The sequence below is a fragment of the Vespa velutina genome, chromosome 3 (genome assembly GCF_912470025.1).
Source record: "Vespa velutina chromosome 3, iVesVel2.1, whole genome shotgun sequence".
In the NCBI taxonomy this organism is placed as follows: Eukaryota; Metazoa; Arthropoda; class Insecta; order Hymenoptera; family Vespidae; genus Vespa; species Vespa velutina.
The window spans coordinates 8,727,023-8,748,483 of record NC_062190.1 but is presented as its reverse complement, the minus strand read 5'-3'; the positions used below and the strand labels follow the sequence as shown (position 1 = coordinate 8,748,483).

The 21,461-nt window shown below is 29.6% G+C and overlaps 1 protein-coding gene across 1 annotated transcript in view; it reads right to left on the bottom strand.

Moving 5' to 3' along the window:
- LOC124947644 (uncharacterized protein DDB_G0283697) overlaps positions 1-21,461 on the bottom strand; it is a 53,942-nt gene that overhangs the window by 18,967 nt on the left and 13,514 nt on the right. The window contains exons 2-3 of the mRNA XM_047490091.1: positions 7,817-9,917; positions 8-334 (exon numbers count right to left, since the gene is read on the bottom strand). Coding sequence (XP_047346047.1) covers positions 8-334; positions 7,817-9,868 — 2,379 coding nt within the window. The 5' untranslated portion in view covers positions 9,869-9,917. The remainder of the gene's footprint in view (positions 1-7; positions 335-7,816; positions 9,918-21,461) is intronic.

Sequence of the window (21,461 nt, the reverse complement as noted above, 5' to 3'; positions counted from 1 at the left end):
GAGAGAGAAAGAGAGGGAGGAGGGAAGGGAGGGGAAGGAAATGAGAGAAAGGGAGACAGAGAGAGAGAGAGAGAGAGAGAGAAAGGAGGGTTGAGGATATAAGACTTACCACGGATATGTTCTCCTTTTCTAAATCACTCTTCTTACTCTTCTTAGTTTTCTTAGTACGTGGAGTGAGATTAGGGGATGCATCGTTACCAGCTACCCCCTCGATTTTCTTCTTCTTTGTTTTATTAGTAACACCGGCAGCGCCCTTAGACGAGCTGCTCATCACCGTTGTAATTGTCGACGTTGTACTGCTCGTCGTTGTTATCTTCTCCTCGCGACTTTCGCTCTAACAGATCATAGAGATAATGTGTAAACGAAAAAAAAAAAGAAAAGAAAAGAAATAGAATGGAATAAAATAGAATAGAATAGAATAGAATAGAATAGAAAAGAAAAAAGACAAAAAGAAGTAAAAAATAAATTATGTAATGTTGTTATCGATCGGAATAGAGATAAAGAGAAAGAGAGAGAGAGAGAGAGAGAGAGAGAGAGAGAGAGAGAGAAAGAGATAGATCGATAGATAGATCATCGAGAAATGATTTATTTACTATTTTTTTTTCTTTCTTCTTTTTTTTTTTTTTTTTTTTTTTTTTTTTTTTTTTTTTTTTTTTTGGATAATATATTACGTGTAATTGTGTAATTATTCTATGAAATATTTAAATCGATGTTTATTATGTAATATGTATGAATTAGTATATGATGTATGATATAGTTTTATGTAAATATATGTTAAATATATATATATATATTCGTTCAATATTTTAAATATATATCTGATAAAATATATTAATGCTGTAATAAATGTTGTTGAGTCATAATAAAAGTAATGTTGTAATAAAAATTATGTCGACATTTTTAATAATACATATTGAAATTAAGTTATCATTATTATAAATAAATATTTTAGATTTGATTTAATAACACGCGATATTGTATTTTGTATCGGAAAAAAAAAAAAAAAAATGTTTGATATCTTGCATCCGAATAAAAATAATACTGTGTGACGTTTTTTCGTCATTTTTTGACGAATTTTGACGAATTGATAATGTTTGGCATCGTTACTTACATGCATGTAAGTAAAAATAATACTATACACAAAATAATACTTATATCTAAGTTAAAAAAAAAAAAAAAAAAAAAAGAAAGAAAGAGAAGTATAAAAATAAATTTTTTAATTTTTTTATATCTTGATAGTGTTTTTTCATTGGGAAAAAAAAAAAAAAATTATTAACATTTTATATCTAAACAAATATAACACTAGTTTTTTTTTTCTTTTTTTTTTTCTTTTTTTTTTTTTTATTTGAAAATTTTAAACATTTCGTATCTAAATGAATAACGTTAAATTGTATATATATTTTTTTTTTATTATTTTCATTTAAAAAATTATTTAACACTTAATAACTAAATAACTAACACGCTCTAGAATATATTTTGTTTGTCGAAATATTTTCCACTATATATTATGATCAAATAAATTATATTAATTTTAATATAATTAATTGTATTATATTAAACATTCTGACACATTGACTTTGTTAATCAACCCGTTATTACTATATTATTATATTCTGTTATATAAGATATAACACTATTAACATTATACTACTTTATTACGACATAAGTTTAGCAATTAATATAAATATCGACGTTATTACGATATAACACGATTAATATTCAAATTGCTTATTATAACACAATGTATTATTTAAATTTCTATAACCTATATCGAATAAATATAAAAGTAAACAAGTCTCGAAAGAGAGAGAGAGAGAGAGAGAGAGAAAGAGAGAAAGAGATAAAGAGAACACACGATCGACTTTCTATTATGAAATTAAAACGTATGTCTAACGCTTGAGAGTTCATCGAACGTTTCGTTATACAACAACGACATTTTAATAATAATTATAATAATAATAATAATAATAATAATAAAAAAAAAAAAAAAAAGAAAAGAAAAAGAAAAGAAAAATCTCGCTCGCGTATAAGATTCTCTCTTTCTCTCTCTATCTCTCCTTCTTCTGTGTGCGTACGTATATACGCGTGAATCTATGTATGTGTATGAGAATTTATATATATTTGTGTATGTATCCATGTTCGCGAACCACGCGATGAAAGACATAATGAGCGGAGCCGGTACGTAACTTCAGGAACTCGATTCTACAATTACACTACTACAATATTCTTCCCTGGCAACGGAGAACCTTTCGAAACTTACGACGGCCGATGTTTCCTGACCGCACGACGATGGTGGTGTCGTAATTAATATAGTTCTCCTTTATCCGACCATTCACCGTGTGTATTCTTAACCGTAAGAAGAGACTAGAAGAGACCGATCTAAAACGGCGATAAAGATAATTCGGTACCGTACGATCCCAAACCAACATGTTTCTACGAAACACAAAATAAAAAATTGTGTGACGGAGAGAGATCGAAAGAGATAGAAATAGAAAGAGGAAGAGAGAGAGAGAGAGAGAGAGAGAGAGAGAAGGATGAGAGAGGTCGAATGATCATTCTAGCTCGTCTCTCGTCCTCCTGACTTACTTTCCCGATATAAAATTTCGATAATATTGATCTCACATGGCGAGAAAGTTTTAACTACGATTTCCTATTTTTATTTTTCTATTTATTTATTTATTTATTTATTTATTTATTTTTTTTTTTTTTCGTTTGTTTTGTTTCGATTCGATTTTTTTCTTCGATACAATAACGATTTTTTACTATATGGTTTCTAGTTTATATGTTATTATATTTGTAGAATATATGAATAGTATACATATATTATATATATATAATGTTATGTATATATGTACATAATATACATTTATTCTATAGGAAAAATTTGTATATTTTGAATATGTTATAGACGTACGTTTCTCTCACTTCTTTTTTTTTTTTTTTTCTTTTTTTTTGTAAAGAATTTTCGCATCGACATATAAACGTTGATATATAATAGCCAATAAAAATAAAAAAAATAAAATAAAATAAAAATAGGATACAGATTTTATATCGAAATATTTCATATAGAAATAATTTTTATGAAATATGAATATCTGAATTATGGTTAAATAAGATACATATATATATACATATATATTTTTTAAGAGAAGTAATGTCTGTCAAAAATCATAAAAATAATTAATATTGATGAGACGTATAAAAAAAAAAAATAAATATTATTTTCTTTCTTTTTTTTTTTTTTTCTTCTTTTATGTATTTTGGTAAAGCTAATACATATGTCATTCTTGTTGACACGTAATACTAACAGTAAACAGAAATATATTTTAATAATGAATGAGAAATATTTTAACGAATGATTATAAGATAAAACAAAAATATATTCGTTAGAAAATTTATATTTTTCGGAAAATCATAAAAAAAAAAAAAGAAGAAGAATTAAAAAAAAAAAAAAGAAAGAAAGAGAAGAAAAATCATCAACCAATTAACACACATGTCAATCGTAAAATTGCTATAATCAAATTTTCGTATCGTACGAAACAAAATCCTCTCCACTACGTTCATTTTCCGCTGTTCTTCACGTTTTAAGGATTACGACGTTACGTGGACAAAAAGTATTATCGCGAGTTCAACGGCACGGTATATCGCGTTGGCAAAACCCAACGGAACGTACTTCCTACTTCGCTTAATGAAAATTTATAAAGAGACGACGTGTTAAAGCAGCCGCATGTCGTTTATAAATTCCAACGATAAATAGCGACGACACGTACTTACGTACCCTTGGTTACATATTCACCCTTTCTCTCTCTCTCTCTCTCTCTCTTTAACCCCCTCCGCATTCTCTATATATGGTCTACTCGCAATAAATAAATTACAACTACATTACCTTGGGATCATATAATAAATCTCAACGCCATTGAACGACACAAAAATGATGTAAGAAAAAAACGAAAAAAAAAAAAAAAAAAAAGAACAAAAGAAAAAAAAATAAATAAATAAATAACACGCACGAACACGATTCCTTTAAAAGTTGCACATTGCACGCGTAGAAATAATAACAATAATAACCTTCGATCAAAAATAATACGAATAATACGATTATTAACACATTATTGAAAGTAATTATGGGTAATACGATTAAAAGGGGGTTGAGGAGAGGGGGCGAGGTGGGGAGGGGGTGGGGAGAAGGGGGACCAGATTTCATTTAGATTCACTTTGTTCGCGTTCGAATTAAAAAGGGCCACGATACACACACACACGCACAGAGAGAAATAGAGAAGAAAAATATATATAAAAAAAAAAAAAAGAAAAAAAAAAAAAAAAAAACCGGCGAGAACGCGCAACCAAGAAGAAAAAGAAGAAGAAGAAGAAGAAGAGCCAACCTTAAAACGAAAGGACGTCGGGAAGTCACTGACGATCGTCGAGTTTCGAAGCACCACCATCACCGTCGACAGCGAGTATGCGAAAGGACGAAGACGTTTCTACCATGACTGTAGACGAAAGGAAAGCTAGAGAAAGAAAGAAAGAGAGAGAGAGAGAGAGAGAGAGAGAGAGAGAGAGAGAGAGAGAGAGAGAGAGAGAGAGAAAGAGAGAGATAGTGAAAGAAGAAGAAGAAGAAGAAGAAGAAGAAGTGGGATCGGTAAGGTAGGGAAAAGAAGAGGGGGTTGGGGAGGGAGGGGGATTGACGACGAAGAATACAAGTCTCTCTCTCGTCTGTTCTTTCGAACGAGGAATGGTTCGTGTGTCTTGTGTGTGTGTGTGTGTGTGTGTGTATGTGTGTATGTGTGTATTCTCGAAAGGGGGGAACCCTTCGAGTTCCTTCTCTTCGGCAACACTTCTAGCAGAACACTAGACTTGAGTGGATTCACCGAGACGGAACGTTCCGACTTACATTAGCGATCGTCCTCGAAAGAGGAAGTGCCAAAACGACTTTGAAGATACGAACGAGAGCCAAACGTATAGGATTGATTTCCGTCATATTAGATTACACGATTGTTTGTTTGATTGGTTGGTTGATTGGTTGGTTGGTTGGTTGGTTTTTATGTAATCGGGTTAACGTGATTATTAATTCGTTCGGTTAAATCGAGAACGGATTTTATTTTGCATAACTTTGACAATAAATGTGACAAAGTTATGGAGAAAAAAAAAAAAGGTTTTTTTTTTTAATTTTGAGTATTTCTTATGCTAATTATTTTCGTCTTATGGAATCGCGAATTGATTGATGATTTACTCATGTATCAAGGTTAACGTGATTATTAATTCGATTGGTTAAAATCGAATAAATTTTTCATTCGCATAATTTTGCCGATGTAAAAATTGTGATAAAGTAGTTTTAATTTTGAGAGATTTTTTCTTCTTTTTTTTTTTTTTTTCTTTTCTTTTTTTTTTTCTTTTTGGATTATTCGCATCTTATCGATTGATTATCATGTAACCAGGATTATTACTTGGATCATCAATTCGATCGATTAAGTTTAATGGATTGTTCAATCGCGTAAAATATGACAATACCAAAATTTATTGTAGCGATATTATTATATATATATATATATATATATATAGCGTTATTCATTTAGATAATAAAATACCAAACATTTTGTACATACATATACATGTAAAAATACTATTTATATAATGTCATTTGTTTAGACATAAAATACAAACAAAAAAAAAAAAAAATATATATATATATATATACAGAAGAGTCAATTACTTAGTACTTACAACATTGAACATTTTTTTGTCAAATAAAAAAAAAAAAAAAATTCACTATCACTTATTTAAATGTAAATCATTAAAAATGTCGACAGTATGTATCAGCTCGTGAGCGATAAAAATATTAAGAGGAAAAAAAAAAAGAAAATAAAAAGTAAAAAAAAAAAAAAAAAAAAAAGATAAAAGAGACGTCATTAATAAAAATAAAAATAATAATAATAATAATAATAATAATAAAAGAGAAAAAGATTTGAATTTACTATCGATATACTATCGTCGATATAATAAGCGTAGAAATGATCTAAAGTTGTCGAGGTCAACTCTTGCTCGAGATATACTATAGTCGTTCTTGGAGTTATGCCTCGTGCCGTTGAACCACCTTGAAAAATACCTTCTTCCGATGACTCGGCTACTACTACCGGTCGTGGTGACACGCGTTGATCGTCGTGTTACACTACACATCCTACGCGACGACTCTTTTATAGTAAATGTATACTAGTCTCTATTTAACTGCATATATATATATATATATATATATATGTGTGTGTGTGTGTGTGTGTGTGTGTTACGTGAATGTACATGTAAACATTTATACGAAAGAATGTACATACATTGGGTTTTTTTTTTTTTTTTTTTTTTTTGTCGCAAGTATATTCAATATTTTACTGCCATCTAATAATTTTCTAAATAATTTTTTTATGCGAATAAACGTGACAATAAATATGATCATCTTACCTGGATACGTTGTCGAACGAAAATACACGGTGATAGAGCCACTTAACTAAGACGTGCATTACAACAAACTTCTATTCTAATTACAAGAGAATTCTAATAGCCAAATACTATTATATCATACAATAATATATTATTTACTTAAATAAACAGGCTTAAAGATTATGCGTTTTTTCGAGGTTATATCGAGAAATACTCTGATCTTTCTGAAATTAGGCGAATTAGTCCAGGCATCATTCATGTTAATTTGACTACACATTGATGTATAATTGAATAAATAAAAAAATAAATAAATAAATAAATAAACAGGCTTTACAAGCTGACTTATTATAAATACATACGCAAGCTTTTTATCATTGTTTACTGTGAAATTAATTATAACGATGAAGGAGATTTCGTTTAAATTGTTTTTTTTTTAAATGTGAAAGCACGTTAGTTATGAAAAATGATTTGTTAATCTTAATTTGAAGAATGAAATCAATAGTGAATGACCCAATGATATTATTATTACAATTTGAATGTTTTTCATGTGAACGGAATGATTTTTGAAACTTTCGAAAATATTCTTAACGATAGAAATATATATATATATATATATATATATATATATTTATATTAGAATTTTAATGCAATATTTCGTTGACTTCGATTGATCTAACGATAGGATCTAATGTCAACAGTTTCATTAAATTTAATATTAAATTTACGTTAGAATGATCGTAAATTTAATTATTTTAAAATTTCGATGAGATTTTTAATTCTAACGAAAAAAAATTTTCTAAAAGATTTTAATCAAATGACATAATATAATGATAAAGTAAATGCAACAAAAATGTTATAATTATTATTATAGAAAAGTAAAGTATTATAGAATTTTTTCTTTCTTTCCAAAATTATAATTTTATATCATATTCATTTTGATAAGAATTAAAACTTTCAAAATTGTCAACGAAAATCATAAATTTCTCGATACTTTCAAAATTATATTTAATACAAAAATTTACGAATTTGAGAAAAAAGAAAAAAGAATCCTATTAATAATAATAATAATCGAATAAAAAAAGAAATTTCGGTTAGGTCTTTTTTGAAAAGATCGCGAAAAAAATAAGGAAAATAGTATATGAAAAAATGTATATATATAATTATCTTACTGGAAAAAAAAAGAAAAAAAAAGAAAAAAAAGAGTTAGAATTACATCTTTTTTGAAAGTATTCCAAAAAAGTAATAAATATATACGTATAAATTACCCATCATCATTACTCACCATTGATATAAGTTATATTAGTAAAAAAAAAAAAAAAAAAAAAAAAAAAAAAAAACGAGCAAAAAAAAAAAAAGAAAAAAAAAATTAAACAAACAAACAAACACTTACATCGCACACGTTAATAATATCGCTCGTCTCGTCATCCGGAGTGGCTAAGGGTGCACGGGGAGAGGAAGCAGCAAGGTGATCGTCTTGAGTCGACCTATCGCTATCGGTTATGATCGTTTCGTTAGTGTCCTCCCTTTCTATCGTCAATATTTCCTCATGGTGTCTCTCCTTTTCGATTTCAACATCCTCCTCGATTCTCGTTGCTTCCTCAACGGTCATCCACGAGTCGAATTTATTAATTTGATCGGTGGTAGATCGTTCGGTTTTATCGATCATAAATGATTCGACACGTTTGGTTTCGGAATGGATAGCTACATTTTTGGCGCTTACGACAATCTCCGTTTTTTCTAACAAAATCGTTGAATCCGTCAATTGTTGACGTTTATCATTAATTTCAAATCTTTCGAAGTTTCTCAAATCATTAGCCTCCTCAAAATCAAATTCCTTTGTTGTATCTTTGTTATAAGTTTTTAACGATTGAACGTCGTTCCTAAGATCTAAATCATCCTCCGAAAAACGTTTGTTATCATCAACGTCGTTATTACGTTCAATAATAATCGATTCATTTTCCTCGCTCAATACACGACGTTCCATGTCTATGAATTCTTGGGTACTCGCTGCGTCGGTCGACGTTTCCGATTGGCTCAAAGTAACGTCGTCGAAACTTCTCGATTTATTCGACGAAACATCCTGTGGACTTTCAATGACCTTACTATTGTTGTTCGTAATCTCTGCGATCATAGCTGTAGATTCGTTAATCGATTGATTTCCAACGACGATATTATCGTCGTTACGAAAATATTCCATCTTATTATTATCTATTAGAGATTCATTCGTATCGATAGTATTTAATTTATCATTGTTAATCGACGTCATAGAAAATTTTTCAGGATCCTCAAAATTGTCGGAAAATTGTCCTTCCGATTGTTCACCCTCCTCTCGTTTGTTCATCCACGTATCATCCGTACGATCGATAATTTTCTTTTCAGATAATTCATCATCAATGATCTCAGTTTCAATGCGATCAAATGTATTGTTTGAGAATGATTTATTATCGATCAATCCCTCCTCCTCCTCCTCCTCTTCCTCCTCCTCCTCCTGTTGATACTTGTTGCGACAAGATAAAGGAGAAGAATTATCCATAAAGTTAGAAATATTAATCTCTGTTGAGCGATTAGATTCAATATCAACGTTGTTATCGTCAATTTCAAATTTAACGTCATCGAGATTAGGTATTACATTTTCGTCGTGCATTTTATTAGATCTTAGGAATAAATCCTTCTCAATTTTTTCGACATTCATCTCTTCCTCTTTATCCTTATCATCCTCTTCCTTCTCGTTTCTTTCACGATCGATCTGATCGATCATAAATGTTTCCTTTACATCATCGATCTTATCCTTATCAAAATCTACGAGTTCCTTTTTAATCTCGTTATTATGTTCTTCAGATTTTACATTGTTGGTTATTACAGGCGATACGTGGCCATTTTGATAACCATATGGTTCCTCGATCAACGCACAATGTTCTAATTCGGCAACAATGAAATCTGTATTAACCCGAAACTGATCGTCCTGTCGGTCAAATAGAATCCTTTTTACCGTATCCGATTGACCGGATTGTTGTTGTTGTTGTTGTTGTTGTTCTTCATCTTCTTCGATTTCATTCATTTTTACCAATCGATTCTTTTCATCCTCGATATTAACGATATTATCATCGTTATTATCATCATCTACAACGTCATTCTCATCATCATCATCGTTTTTCTTATCCTTCTTTTTATCCCCGTTGTTTGAACATATTCTCAAGGCCAATTCATTTTCTATCAATTCCTGAAGGCTCTTGTCTTCCGTAGCCAATTCGTTGCGCGTGTTGTTAGTTAAAACGAGATCGTCCTCGTCGTCGTTGTTGTCACAGAGAGATATTAGTTGCTTGTTATGTGTCGCGGTAATGTTATCCAAATCGATCAAACCGTTGTTAGATTGAACACCGCAAACCTCGTTCTTCTTGTTACTTACTACGCTTATTGACTTCTTCGTTGCAACCTCCGCCATTATTGCGCAAGTTGTACTCCACCCTCGCGCTAATTCACCCCCAGGACACCTGCGATCAAATTAAAAAGAAAAAAATTTATTACGTTCGCCAAATTTATCTTTTTGTTTGACTTCTTTTATATATATATATAAATAAATTAATATATATAAATTATATAAAAAATATATATAAATTAATTAATCGCACTGTTTTCGATTTACGATGCTTTACAGGTAAAGAAAAAAAAACAAAAAAAAAAAAAAGAAAGAAAAACAAAAACAACAAAAACAAAGAATAGAAAGTAAAAAGTAAATATACTATGGGATATATTTACTTGATTTCATACGGAATGCTACTGTCCCTTGACAGTTCAACCGCAAAATTCTCACCAAAAATAATTAAACAAATATTTATATACATATATTTGCAAAAAGAAAAGTAAAGATTTTTTTTAGCGGCATCTTTTGCAGATAAATACTGTAACTAAATATTTTTATGGAACGTAAAAAAGAAATATTTGAAACGCGTAGTTGAAAACTTGTTGCAAAATTTCACGTTACGTTACGTTATGTTCATGTTCATGTTCAAAACCGTGCCAAAAATTTATCACGTACGTCATCATTTTATTAGAATAAATGCCGTTATATATTGTACGACTATTGTCACAATATATTTTCGAAACCCTTTACGAATTTTATTTTTTTAATATACGCAATAATCCCTTACAAAGTGACACAATTGGTTGAATTTCTATAACTCATTGTACTCGTGTATGTACTAGTTGCATTCGCATTGATACTTTGTCAGGCTCGAAATATCGATTTCCAATTAAAAGAAAAAAAATAAAAAAAAAAAAAAAATAAAAAAAAAATAAAAAAAAAAAAAAAAAAAAAATATTTTTTACATTCCAACTTCTATATTCCGGCAACAGCGTCCCACTGTGAAATAACTGCGAGATGCGTATCACATTTTCCATCACGTCAAAATCTGGTAACCTTTTTTTCTTTTTTTCTTTTTGAAACATTCGTTCACAAAGCGGAAGTATAGAAGTGGAGTATATTTGATCGTATCGTATTTGAAATGAAACATCCTGTATTTTATGTTGATACTACGTAAAGTTTTCTAGATCGGTTTATCTATCACAATCAAAATCCATTAATCATGTACAAGAAATTCCAATTAATTAAAATAAAACAAATTGGTTTCTGATTATTCAGCTTTTATATATACAACTAAGTCCGGTATAATTAATTTCAAGTATTAATAAATAGAAAGAAAAAAATTAAATTAGAAAGATGACGATGATGATTATTATTATATTATTATTATTTATGGATAATTCTAACAGTATGATACTTTTGTAAAATTTATTTTCGGAACAAAATAATAATAATAATAATAATAATAATAATAATAATAATAATAAAAATAGTAATTTGAAGATCGCATTAACCTAATAATATCCTTACAAAATAAAATATCCAATAAAAAGAAAAAACATATATATATATATATATAAAAATTAATTAATATAAAAAAAATATATATATAATGTTTATTATATGTATATATATATATATATACATACATATAAATTAAATTAAAATATAATATACATACAAAAGAAAAAAAAAAAAATACATATAATCATTAAGTAATTTTGAAAGAAAGAAGGAAAAAAAAAAAAAAGAGAAAAGATGTCGTCATGCAATCAATAATAGATCTTTTTAATGCCTTCACATTCATTCAAATTTATCGAGGTGAGTGCTCTCTCTCTCTCTCTCTCTCTCTTTCTCTTTCTTTATTCTAGAAAGACCACGAAATAACTTTCTCGTAATATTCAAAGGAGATAAACGGAAATATAGACAACTTTTCTAGAACTCGAGAAGAGCGGACGAACGGACGAACGAACGATCTAAGAGAACCTGAGGCCAGTCAGCGTTGTTGGCCGGCAAGCCAAATATCCTATTATTAGATATTCCCTACGTCCGCGTCGTTATGCTTTAACGACGACACCACCACCACTATCACCACAACTATCACCATCACCACCATTACCATCACCATCACTATCACCACCACAAGTACGTATATTTTCAAATTGAAATCTGAAACTCTAGAATAGGTGATACCCTCTTCCAGTTTTCATTCTCCTACAATGTGTGTATGTATATATATGTGTGTGTGTGAGTGTGTGTGTACATATGAATAAAGAATATTTCATTTTACAAATAAATATAATGTCCAAATATCTTATTCTGCTCGTACCTATTGATTTTATAAACGAATTTTAAAAACAAAAATTGTTAGGTTATGCTTCGTTTTTTCTTTTTTTTTTTTTTGTGCACATTTTGTTGAACTTCCCAAGCGCCATAATTCGACGAAATATCGACGAAAATGTACACCGTAGATACTCGTTCGATTCCTATTGATATTCTCTACAATTTTTGTTATATATATATATATATATAAAAAGTATCTCATTTTACAAACGGATATAGGATCAAATATATCCGTACTTATTGATTTTATAAATGAATTTTACAAATAAAAAAGACTTTTTAGGTTATGGTCCTTTTTTTTTTTCTTTATGTGTATACTTTGTTGAACTTTGTAGACAGCATAATTCGACAAAATGTCGACAAAAACATACACTGTAAATACTTTATTGATATTTTTTACGAATTTCGTTTGCCCTTAAAATATTGATTTTTATTTGAAAAAAAAAAAAAAAAAAAAAAAAAAAAAAAAAAAAAAAAAAAAAAAAAAAGAAAAAAAACAATTAAAATCGAAAAGATTTTCATCGGTCATATCTGTTTAAAAACGTGACACCCTGTATATACTTCGTCCAATTATCACGTTCGCAACGTATCGTCCTTCATTGTTAAAACGTTTAATATCGAATGGGCCAGCCGATGGGGCCCCAAATAGCCTTGTGTTCGTTCAAATCGTTGCGGTTACTTTGTATAAAATAAAACGCAACGATCATGAAACGCATCATAATAATATAATAATATCGTCGGTCGATGCATAAATATAATGGAATTTTCATTATACATAGACAAAATGGCGCGGACCCAAATGAAAAATATTCTCACGTTCTTCGTGCCAAGCAATAATTTATTTGTCTTTTTTTTTGTTTTTTTTCTTTTTATTTATTTATTTTCTTTCTCTTTATATACATATATTCATGTATAAAAATATTTTTTAATGCATTAATATGATCGAACGAAGGACGAGATTTGAATTTCGAAGATTTTTCGAGAGATCATCCGCCATTTTTCTTCAAGAAGCTTCTATAATATATGCGCATGAAATATACCTCTCTCTCTCTCTCTTCTTTTTCTATCTTTATAGGAAACGAAGGGAATCAAAAATAGGAAAAAGAGAGAGAGAGAGAGAGAGAGAGAGAGAGAGAGAGAGAGACGAGAGGCTTGATAAATTCCAGCACGGAGCCCTCGCGAGTGTAACAGTTTATAAACATTCGGGAGACCAACTCGATTCCAGCGTAAACTAACACACACACTACACACACACACACACACACACACACAAAACCACAGAGAAAGAGAGAGAGAGAGAGAGAGAGTAGCTTCAAAATTAGAAAGTGGTCCGAACGTGGATGGAATCGCGCATGCCCAGCATCAAACCCAGTAGCGTTTTCTAAGGGCGCATGCGTCCCTTTCATTCTCCATCCTTTTCTCCTCTCTATTATATTCTTTCCACCTCACAAAAAAAAAATGAAAAGAAAAAAAAAAAAGATAACTATATCTACGTACCCATGTATTTATGACAAAAAAGAAAAAAAGAAGTAAAAAAAAGAAAAAATAAAAGAAAATGAATAAAAAAAAAAAAAAAAAAAAAAAAAAAATCCTTAAATACGCACTATAACGTTTTGAGCTTTTCTCCGATCCAACATACATACACGTATCTAAATAAAAGTAATCTAAATAAAATCATCAATCACAGATTGTATCTACATAAACGTAATCTAAATAAAATCATTTATACACGTATAATAACTTTTTCATTTAACTCTATTGTCCTTTTCATCCTTTCATCATCCTACCTTTTTTTTTTTTTAACATACATCTCTCTCTCTCTCTCTCTCTCTCTCTCTCTTTCAGGATACAGGCATATATACATACACCCTGTTCAAGTTATATCTCCATCTCTTTCTCCGACGTTACTCCGAGGTCGTTCTTCGGGTTCACGACCGAGTCTGTGCTAAGTCTCTCTCTCTCTCTCTCTCTCTCTCTCTCTCTCTCTCTCTCTCTCTCTCTCTCTCTCTCTCTCTCTCTCTCTCTTACTCACTCAACACTCAGTCGAAAATTCTCTTTCTCTTTCTCACTTCTATACGACTCATTCTATCTCTTTCTCGCTTCTTTACGGCTTCCCTCCTCTCACTCTCTCTTACTCTCACTTAAGACTCGGTCGTAACTCTTTCTCTCTCTCTCTCTCTCTCTCCCTTTCTTAGGTTTTCTCTGCTCTTACTCTAACTCGTTCAAATCTCCCCCTTTATTTTTAGAATGACACACTACCGCGATTAAATGATGCGCGAGCATCGCACCATGGCATACTGTGTCGCCGGAAAAGCCACTCTGACCAAAGGCGGCATGGTCGAATGAAACGAAACGAAACGAAACGAAACGAAACGAAACGAAACGAAACGAAACGAACGTAGGAACGTAGGAACGAACGAAAGCGATAGTCCACTTTTGTTTTCTCACCGTCGAATAGCTTACTCTACTGACAGACGTCTATCGTAAGGTACCCTTCTCCTTCTCCTTCTCTCACTCTCTCTTTCTCTCTCTGTCTCTCTTTATCTTTATCTCTGTCTTTCTCTCTCTCTCTCTCTCTCTCTCTCTCTCTCTAACTGTCTTATTCTCATTCTCATTCTCATTCTCTTTCTCTATCTCTTGGTTACGTAAGAAACAGACTTTCCTCGGTGAAAGAGATATTGTTTATCATGCTGCATTGAGAAGTATGCATATGCACTTGAAAGTGATCTTTAAAAGTTTGTTTATACACACTCTTAATTTAATATTGCATTTTTTTCTCTTTTTTAACATTGCACTTTTCTTTACTTGTCGAATATAATGAATTCCTTTTCTAATGCGCTACGTATTTTCCTTTTCTCTTTTTCTTTTCTTATTTTTGTCGATGTTAATTTTCTTTTTCCTTTTTATATCATACGCATATTATGTATTTATAAAAATATACTATTGCGTTTCTATTGCATATAAAAAATATTCTCTTCTATACAAATATTATATATATATATATATATATATATATATATATATATATATATATATGTATGTATACTTATTTATTTATTTATTTATTTATTCGTATCGTAAATTTATTCATATCAAAAGTTTCAATATGTTTTTCAAGGATCACTTCATGTCGTGACTTCGTTAATTTAAAAAATAAACAAAAAAAAAAAAAAAAAAAAAAAAATACTCGAAGAAAACTTTTCGATCAAATTCATTGATCACTTAATGCACATTATATCTGCATGTTCATGATAATAAAAGTCATAGAAATTTGTTAATAAACGTATTCTATTTGTTCATAAAAGTTACGAAGAAGGGGAAAGAAGAAAAGATAAGAGATAAAATATAATCTACTTCGTGATCCCAAATAGCACGACGATATTATCTCAAAAAAAAAAAATAAATAAGTTAGTAAGGTCTAAGAGCTTTCACTCGAACGATTACATCGGTTCTCCTCCCCTTGTACTTACTTATCCCTTTTCCCCCTTCAAAAATTCACCCCTTATCTCCTTTTCCCAGATGTTACGACTCCACATCCCTAGTATCCCACGTTAATAAATACAAATTTCTTAGATAGGTGTGTGTGTGATATGTGTGTATATACCTATGCGTACATATGTATATATATATATATATAAGAAAGGATCTAGTATATATTCTAGTATCTATTCTGTATACTTTAGTATCTAAGTTTAGTATAATATTTTTTATCCCACATAAAATTTTTCGACCAATCCTGGATAAGAAACAAAAGGCCGAAGTAAAATAATATTTTTATATATAAAGGCGACCTGCATTAAGGTCGATAATTTAATATTAATCTTTGGTTGGTTTCGTTGAAATTCGCATTCATTTGCTTTATTATTTTTATTAATTTTTAATTTGTCATCTAAAGAGAGATATTATCCTTTACAATTTTATTTTATATTAAATATCGAATAATTTTTTTTTTTATTTCAATTTGTACGATTTCTTTTTCTTGTATTTTTTTTCTCCCTCTCTCTTTTTTTTTTTTTTTTTTTTTTTTTTTTGATAATAATTTTGACTTAAATATCGAAAATATATTTCTTTCCTTTCATATATATACACACGAGTAATCATTTGATATTAATAATATATTATTATCTTTTGATCTCTGTTGCAATTTTCATTTATGTGATTATCAATATTTTATTCGATATACACATTGAACAATTTGACTTTATATCAATTATTTCGAAGTTCACGAACTATCGAATATATATATAATTTCTTTTATCGTTTCTCCTATCAACACGTACGAGATTATATTAATAAATTTCACACTTTTTCCATTTCTCCCTCACGCCTCCCCCTCCGTCCCTCCCTACCCACTTCCAATTTTATTTACATATTATTAGAAAAGATTTTATTTCGATGATTATTGAATAAAACGAAATTTCCATCGATAATCGACTAGCACAATTTTTCCTTTCGATTTTTCGAAGTATACAAAAACAAAAAAGAAAAAATAAAAAAATTTTATTATCCCATATGATTAAATGTAAACACATGTAGGACTGGAGATAATAGAAAAAAATTAAAAAGAGAGAAAAAAAAAAAAAAAAAAGAAAAAAGAAAAAATGCGTACACAAACAGTACCCACTCCCACGCATTTTCTTTTTTCCTCTTTTTTTTTTTACATCCGGCCACGATATGTTGCAATTCTATCTATATATTCATCTGCTTATACACGAGTACCGGCGTATATATGTGATTGTACGTATATACCTGAGTAGATTACATGCAAACTTAAACCGGATAATAAACGCATTCCTTGAATACCTGAACGGCGCGCTTAGCAACGTTTAGGTCACACAACGTTTGGCTATTTTCAAAGACGTCTATTAATAATTCGTACGACGTGCTTTCTGCCCAAAGATTCCTAGCAATTACGGAAAACTGCGGACTATATTGCATTTATCTTATTCCCACCGTTTATCGATCGAATCGATGGAATTCAATTAATCGAATCAAAACCTAATAAATGCTTTCACGAAGTTAAGTATAGATATACGTATGTACGTAAGTAAGCATGATTTCATTTATTTTCTTTTCTTTTATTCATTCGTACATGTAATTAATATAATAAAATCTTTATATATATATATATATATGACATGAAATTAAATGTATATATATATATATATATATGCACACACATGAAATGTAATAAAATGTGTGTGTAAAAATGGAAAAAGAAAGAAAAAAAATTAAAATGAAACACACATACATAAACACGAAATGAAATAATATCTACGTGTACAACGAAATCTAATGAAATAAATGAAAATGAAAAAAATATTAAAAAACACGTCGCACATGTATATGTATCGAAATAAAATGAAATGAAATAAATACGTATATACATACACGCATAATCACACATAAACATACTATATAAATGAATATACATATGTATGTATGTATATATTGGTAAAAAATAATATAATATGAAATAAAATACGTATATACACGAATCGAAATAAAATGAAATGAAATATATACGTATGTATATTATAGATAAAAGAAAAAGAAATATATATATATATATATATATATATATATATATATATATATTCTTTTTTTTTGTATAGAGTTTATTATACGAGCTCGTAAAATAATGTCTGAAGAATTTACAAGAATCATCGTAAACGTCATAAGTAAATAATCGTTATAAATTATCATTTCAAAAAGATCTTTAAAATATATCATAGTTAATATTAGAATTTTGTCGACATACGATCTTAAAGATGATATAAGAATATCTAGCTTCAAATATCATGAGAGACTTTTCCTTTACACAAACACACACAAATACACACACACACACACACACACACACATCATATATACCAAATAATAAGGGATATTGAATTACTAAAAGAGAAACTAAAAGAGAAACGAATATGTTTCGTACGTACATAGATACATACACACTCGATACTAGTTCATATCATTTGCATAACGTTGGATCATTTTGTAAGAAAAGAAGAAATAAATGAAACAAAAATAAAAGAAAATATCAATATAAACGATTATATATATATATATATATATATATATATATATTGAAAATAAGAACTGACCCTGGTCTTATTATTAGAATTAATTAAAATTCTTTATAAAGGTAAAAAAAAAATAAAAATAAAAAAAAAAAGAAGCAAAAAGGAAAAAAGAAGAAAATTAAATAAATAATATGGAAAAAATAGATATACAAATAAATAAATTAGAATGAAAGAGACCGCAGTAAAACGAGTTGTAAAAAGATATCTTTAATATAGATCATTAAGACAATGATTCAACGTTATTTTCATTAGCAAGAAACCAGTTGCCAATATCTCTTTCTCTCTCTCTCTCTCTCTCTCTCTCTCTCTCTTTTTCACTCTCTTTATCTATCTCTATCTTTTTCTCTCTACGGGTATTAATTAACTCAGTTTATGCGATCGAACGATCGCAGAGATCAATGCTTTCATCATAGCTAAACGATTATGTTCGTGGAAGAAGTAATGATTAGCTTCTATGTGTATTTATATGTATCTGTCTGTGTGTGTGTTTATGTGTACAACACATTCGTGAACGACGATGCAAATTTACATTGCCACCCTTTGTCTAGGAGTTCAATGAATAATTTATAGGCTAAGCTTTTCGATCGACACAAACTTCGTGATAGATCCCCACCCAGGTAGTTTTTCGATTAACGTATTTTACTTTGCATATATAGGTAATCGTCGAATTAAACTCATCTGCCGAAATCGATAGGGGAAAAAAAAAAAAAAAAAAAAAAAAAAAAAAACATGATAGACAAGAAAAAGTAAAAAAATAATATGATAAGAACGATGGTAATAATAATTTTAAGCGTGACGACAATTGAGATAAAAACATTTTCATTGTTTACTTCCGACGAACGTAATCGTAAGAACGATAAGAAAATTGATTAGAAGAAAATTGACAATATATATATATATATGCACATATAAAAAAAAAAAAAGAAATAAATAAAAGGAAATATTAATAAGGGTGCAAAAATCGATATGAAAGAAATATTTAAGTGTTAACAAAAAGAGTAAGTGTTTAATAGTTTATGAACATGATCGAAAAAAAGAAAAATAGAGAGGAAAATTAAATAGAAAAATCAATCAATCAATCAATCAATCAATCGATCAATCAATCAATCAGTCGAACAACCAATCAATCAATAAAAATATTAATGAAAATGTAAATTACCGATATCAAAAAATGTTTTAAGTGTTAACAGGAAAATAATAAGTATGCGTTTCGTAATTTGCCTCTAATGTGTGTTATCAAAGGAACGGGAAGAAAATATATAACGAAAAAATTATGATACGTCATAATCAGGTCGAAGAGAGGAAAAGAAAAAAGAAAAAAGAAAAAAAAAAAAAGCCATGACAAAACTCGATATTTCGTTAATCCTTGACGTCGTAAATGAAATTTAAAAAAATAAATATATAAAGAAAGAAAGAAAAAAAATGAAGAAAATAAAGAAAATGAAACAAATAAAAAAAGAAAGATAAAATTAGAAGAAAAAAAAAAAAAGAGAAATAAGCAAAGAAAGAAAGAAAAAGTGATACGAATGTAAAAATAGGGCATCAAAAATTTAAAAAGAAAAAAAAGAAAGAAAGAAAATAGAGAGAGATAGACACAGAGAGAGAGAGAGAGAGAGAGAGAGAGAGAGAGAGAGAAAAGGAGAGAGAGGGAGAGGGAGAGAAAGCGAGACGAATAAAAATGGCGTCGATCGTAAAGTATGATTCATAGAAAAATTCCACGCGTGATCAAATGACACGTATCATACTAAAAGGAAAGAAAAAAATAGAGAGAGAGAGAGAGAGAGAGAGAGAGAGAGAGAGAGAGAGAGAGAGAGAGAGAACTCAAGGCTGTGGCCTGTCATCCCTGAAAAGTAAAGTTTATCCGGGAAGCGAGAAGTATCCGAGAGTAAGTGGAAAGGGGGAGTAAGAGAGAGAAAGGGTGGGGATTGAGAGAGAGAGAGAACGAAAGAGAGAGAGAGAGAGAGAGGAAGAGGTTTACGCGCAAGCGTGTTACGATGCTGGGGTGCATACATAAGGTGCGGCCCGGTCTACTCGGTGTCCCCTTACAGATTTCTATGCAACTATAATTAGGTAACCGACACCATACCCCATCCTACAGGAATCCCTGTTAGCCGTTAAGCTATGTCACTCTCTCTCTCTCTCTCTCTCTCTCTCTCTCTCTCTCTCTCTCTCTCTCTCTCTCTCTCGCTCTCTCTCTTTCTCTTTCTCTCTTACTCCACAGAAAGTGGTGCGAATATTTTTGGCCGAAGAAATGGCCGAAAATAAAACTTTTGCCATCTTCTCTTAGGTGAGTTTATACTCGTCCTAAGAGACGTTCCGGGTCTGTTTCTCTTTCAGGTTTCAAATGCCTTTCTCCCCCAACCCAACCCAACTCAACCCAGACGCAACCCTCCCTCCCTATCCCTCCTCTCTATATATCTATACCTACCTACCTCTATCTACCTATAGTTCACGGGGTTCATACCGTCGCCATAGTTCGTTTGCACGTTATCTCGCCATTTCTCAAATAATCCTGGCAAAAGTAATTCGCGATCAATCGCGTTCATTCTTTCTTTCTTTCTCTTTTTTTTTTTCTTTTTTTTCTTTTCTTTGTTTCCCACAAACCACCCTCTGTTAAATATGGAAATTAAATTACGTTGAGTATGGAAAAGAAATTTTCTTTTCTTTTCTTTCGTTCTTTTTATTTTTCTTTTTTTTTTTTTTTTTTTTGTTTGTAAAGTTTAATAATAATTCGTCGATAATTAATTATTAAGGATAAAAGATAAGATATTAAGAATAAAAATGGAATTTATTAAATAAATATATATATATATAAATAAAGAAAGAAATAAATAAATAAACATTCTAAAACGAGTATATCTCCTATTAATGAACGTGCCTAGGTATAATAGGATAAGTGAAAAAAGGAAAAAAAAAAAAAAAAAAAAAAAATCATCCGTTGAGAGAATATCCTCGAAATATCTATCGCAAATCGTGTGAATATTTTTCTTTTATCTTTTCTTTTTCTTTTATCTTTTCATTTCTTTTTTTCCCTTTTTCTTTTTTTTTTTTTTTTTTTTTTTTTTTTTTCGCGAATAACACGTAACCGGTTTCGATGTTCTAATAGTATCACCGACGATCTTTTCATTATTATTATTTTTATTATAATTATTATTATCGTTATATTATAATTTTTATTATTATTATACTTATCGTTATTATTATTATTATTAATATTATTATTATTTTTATTTTTCTCCCCTTCC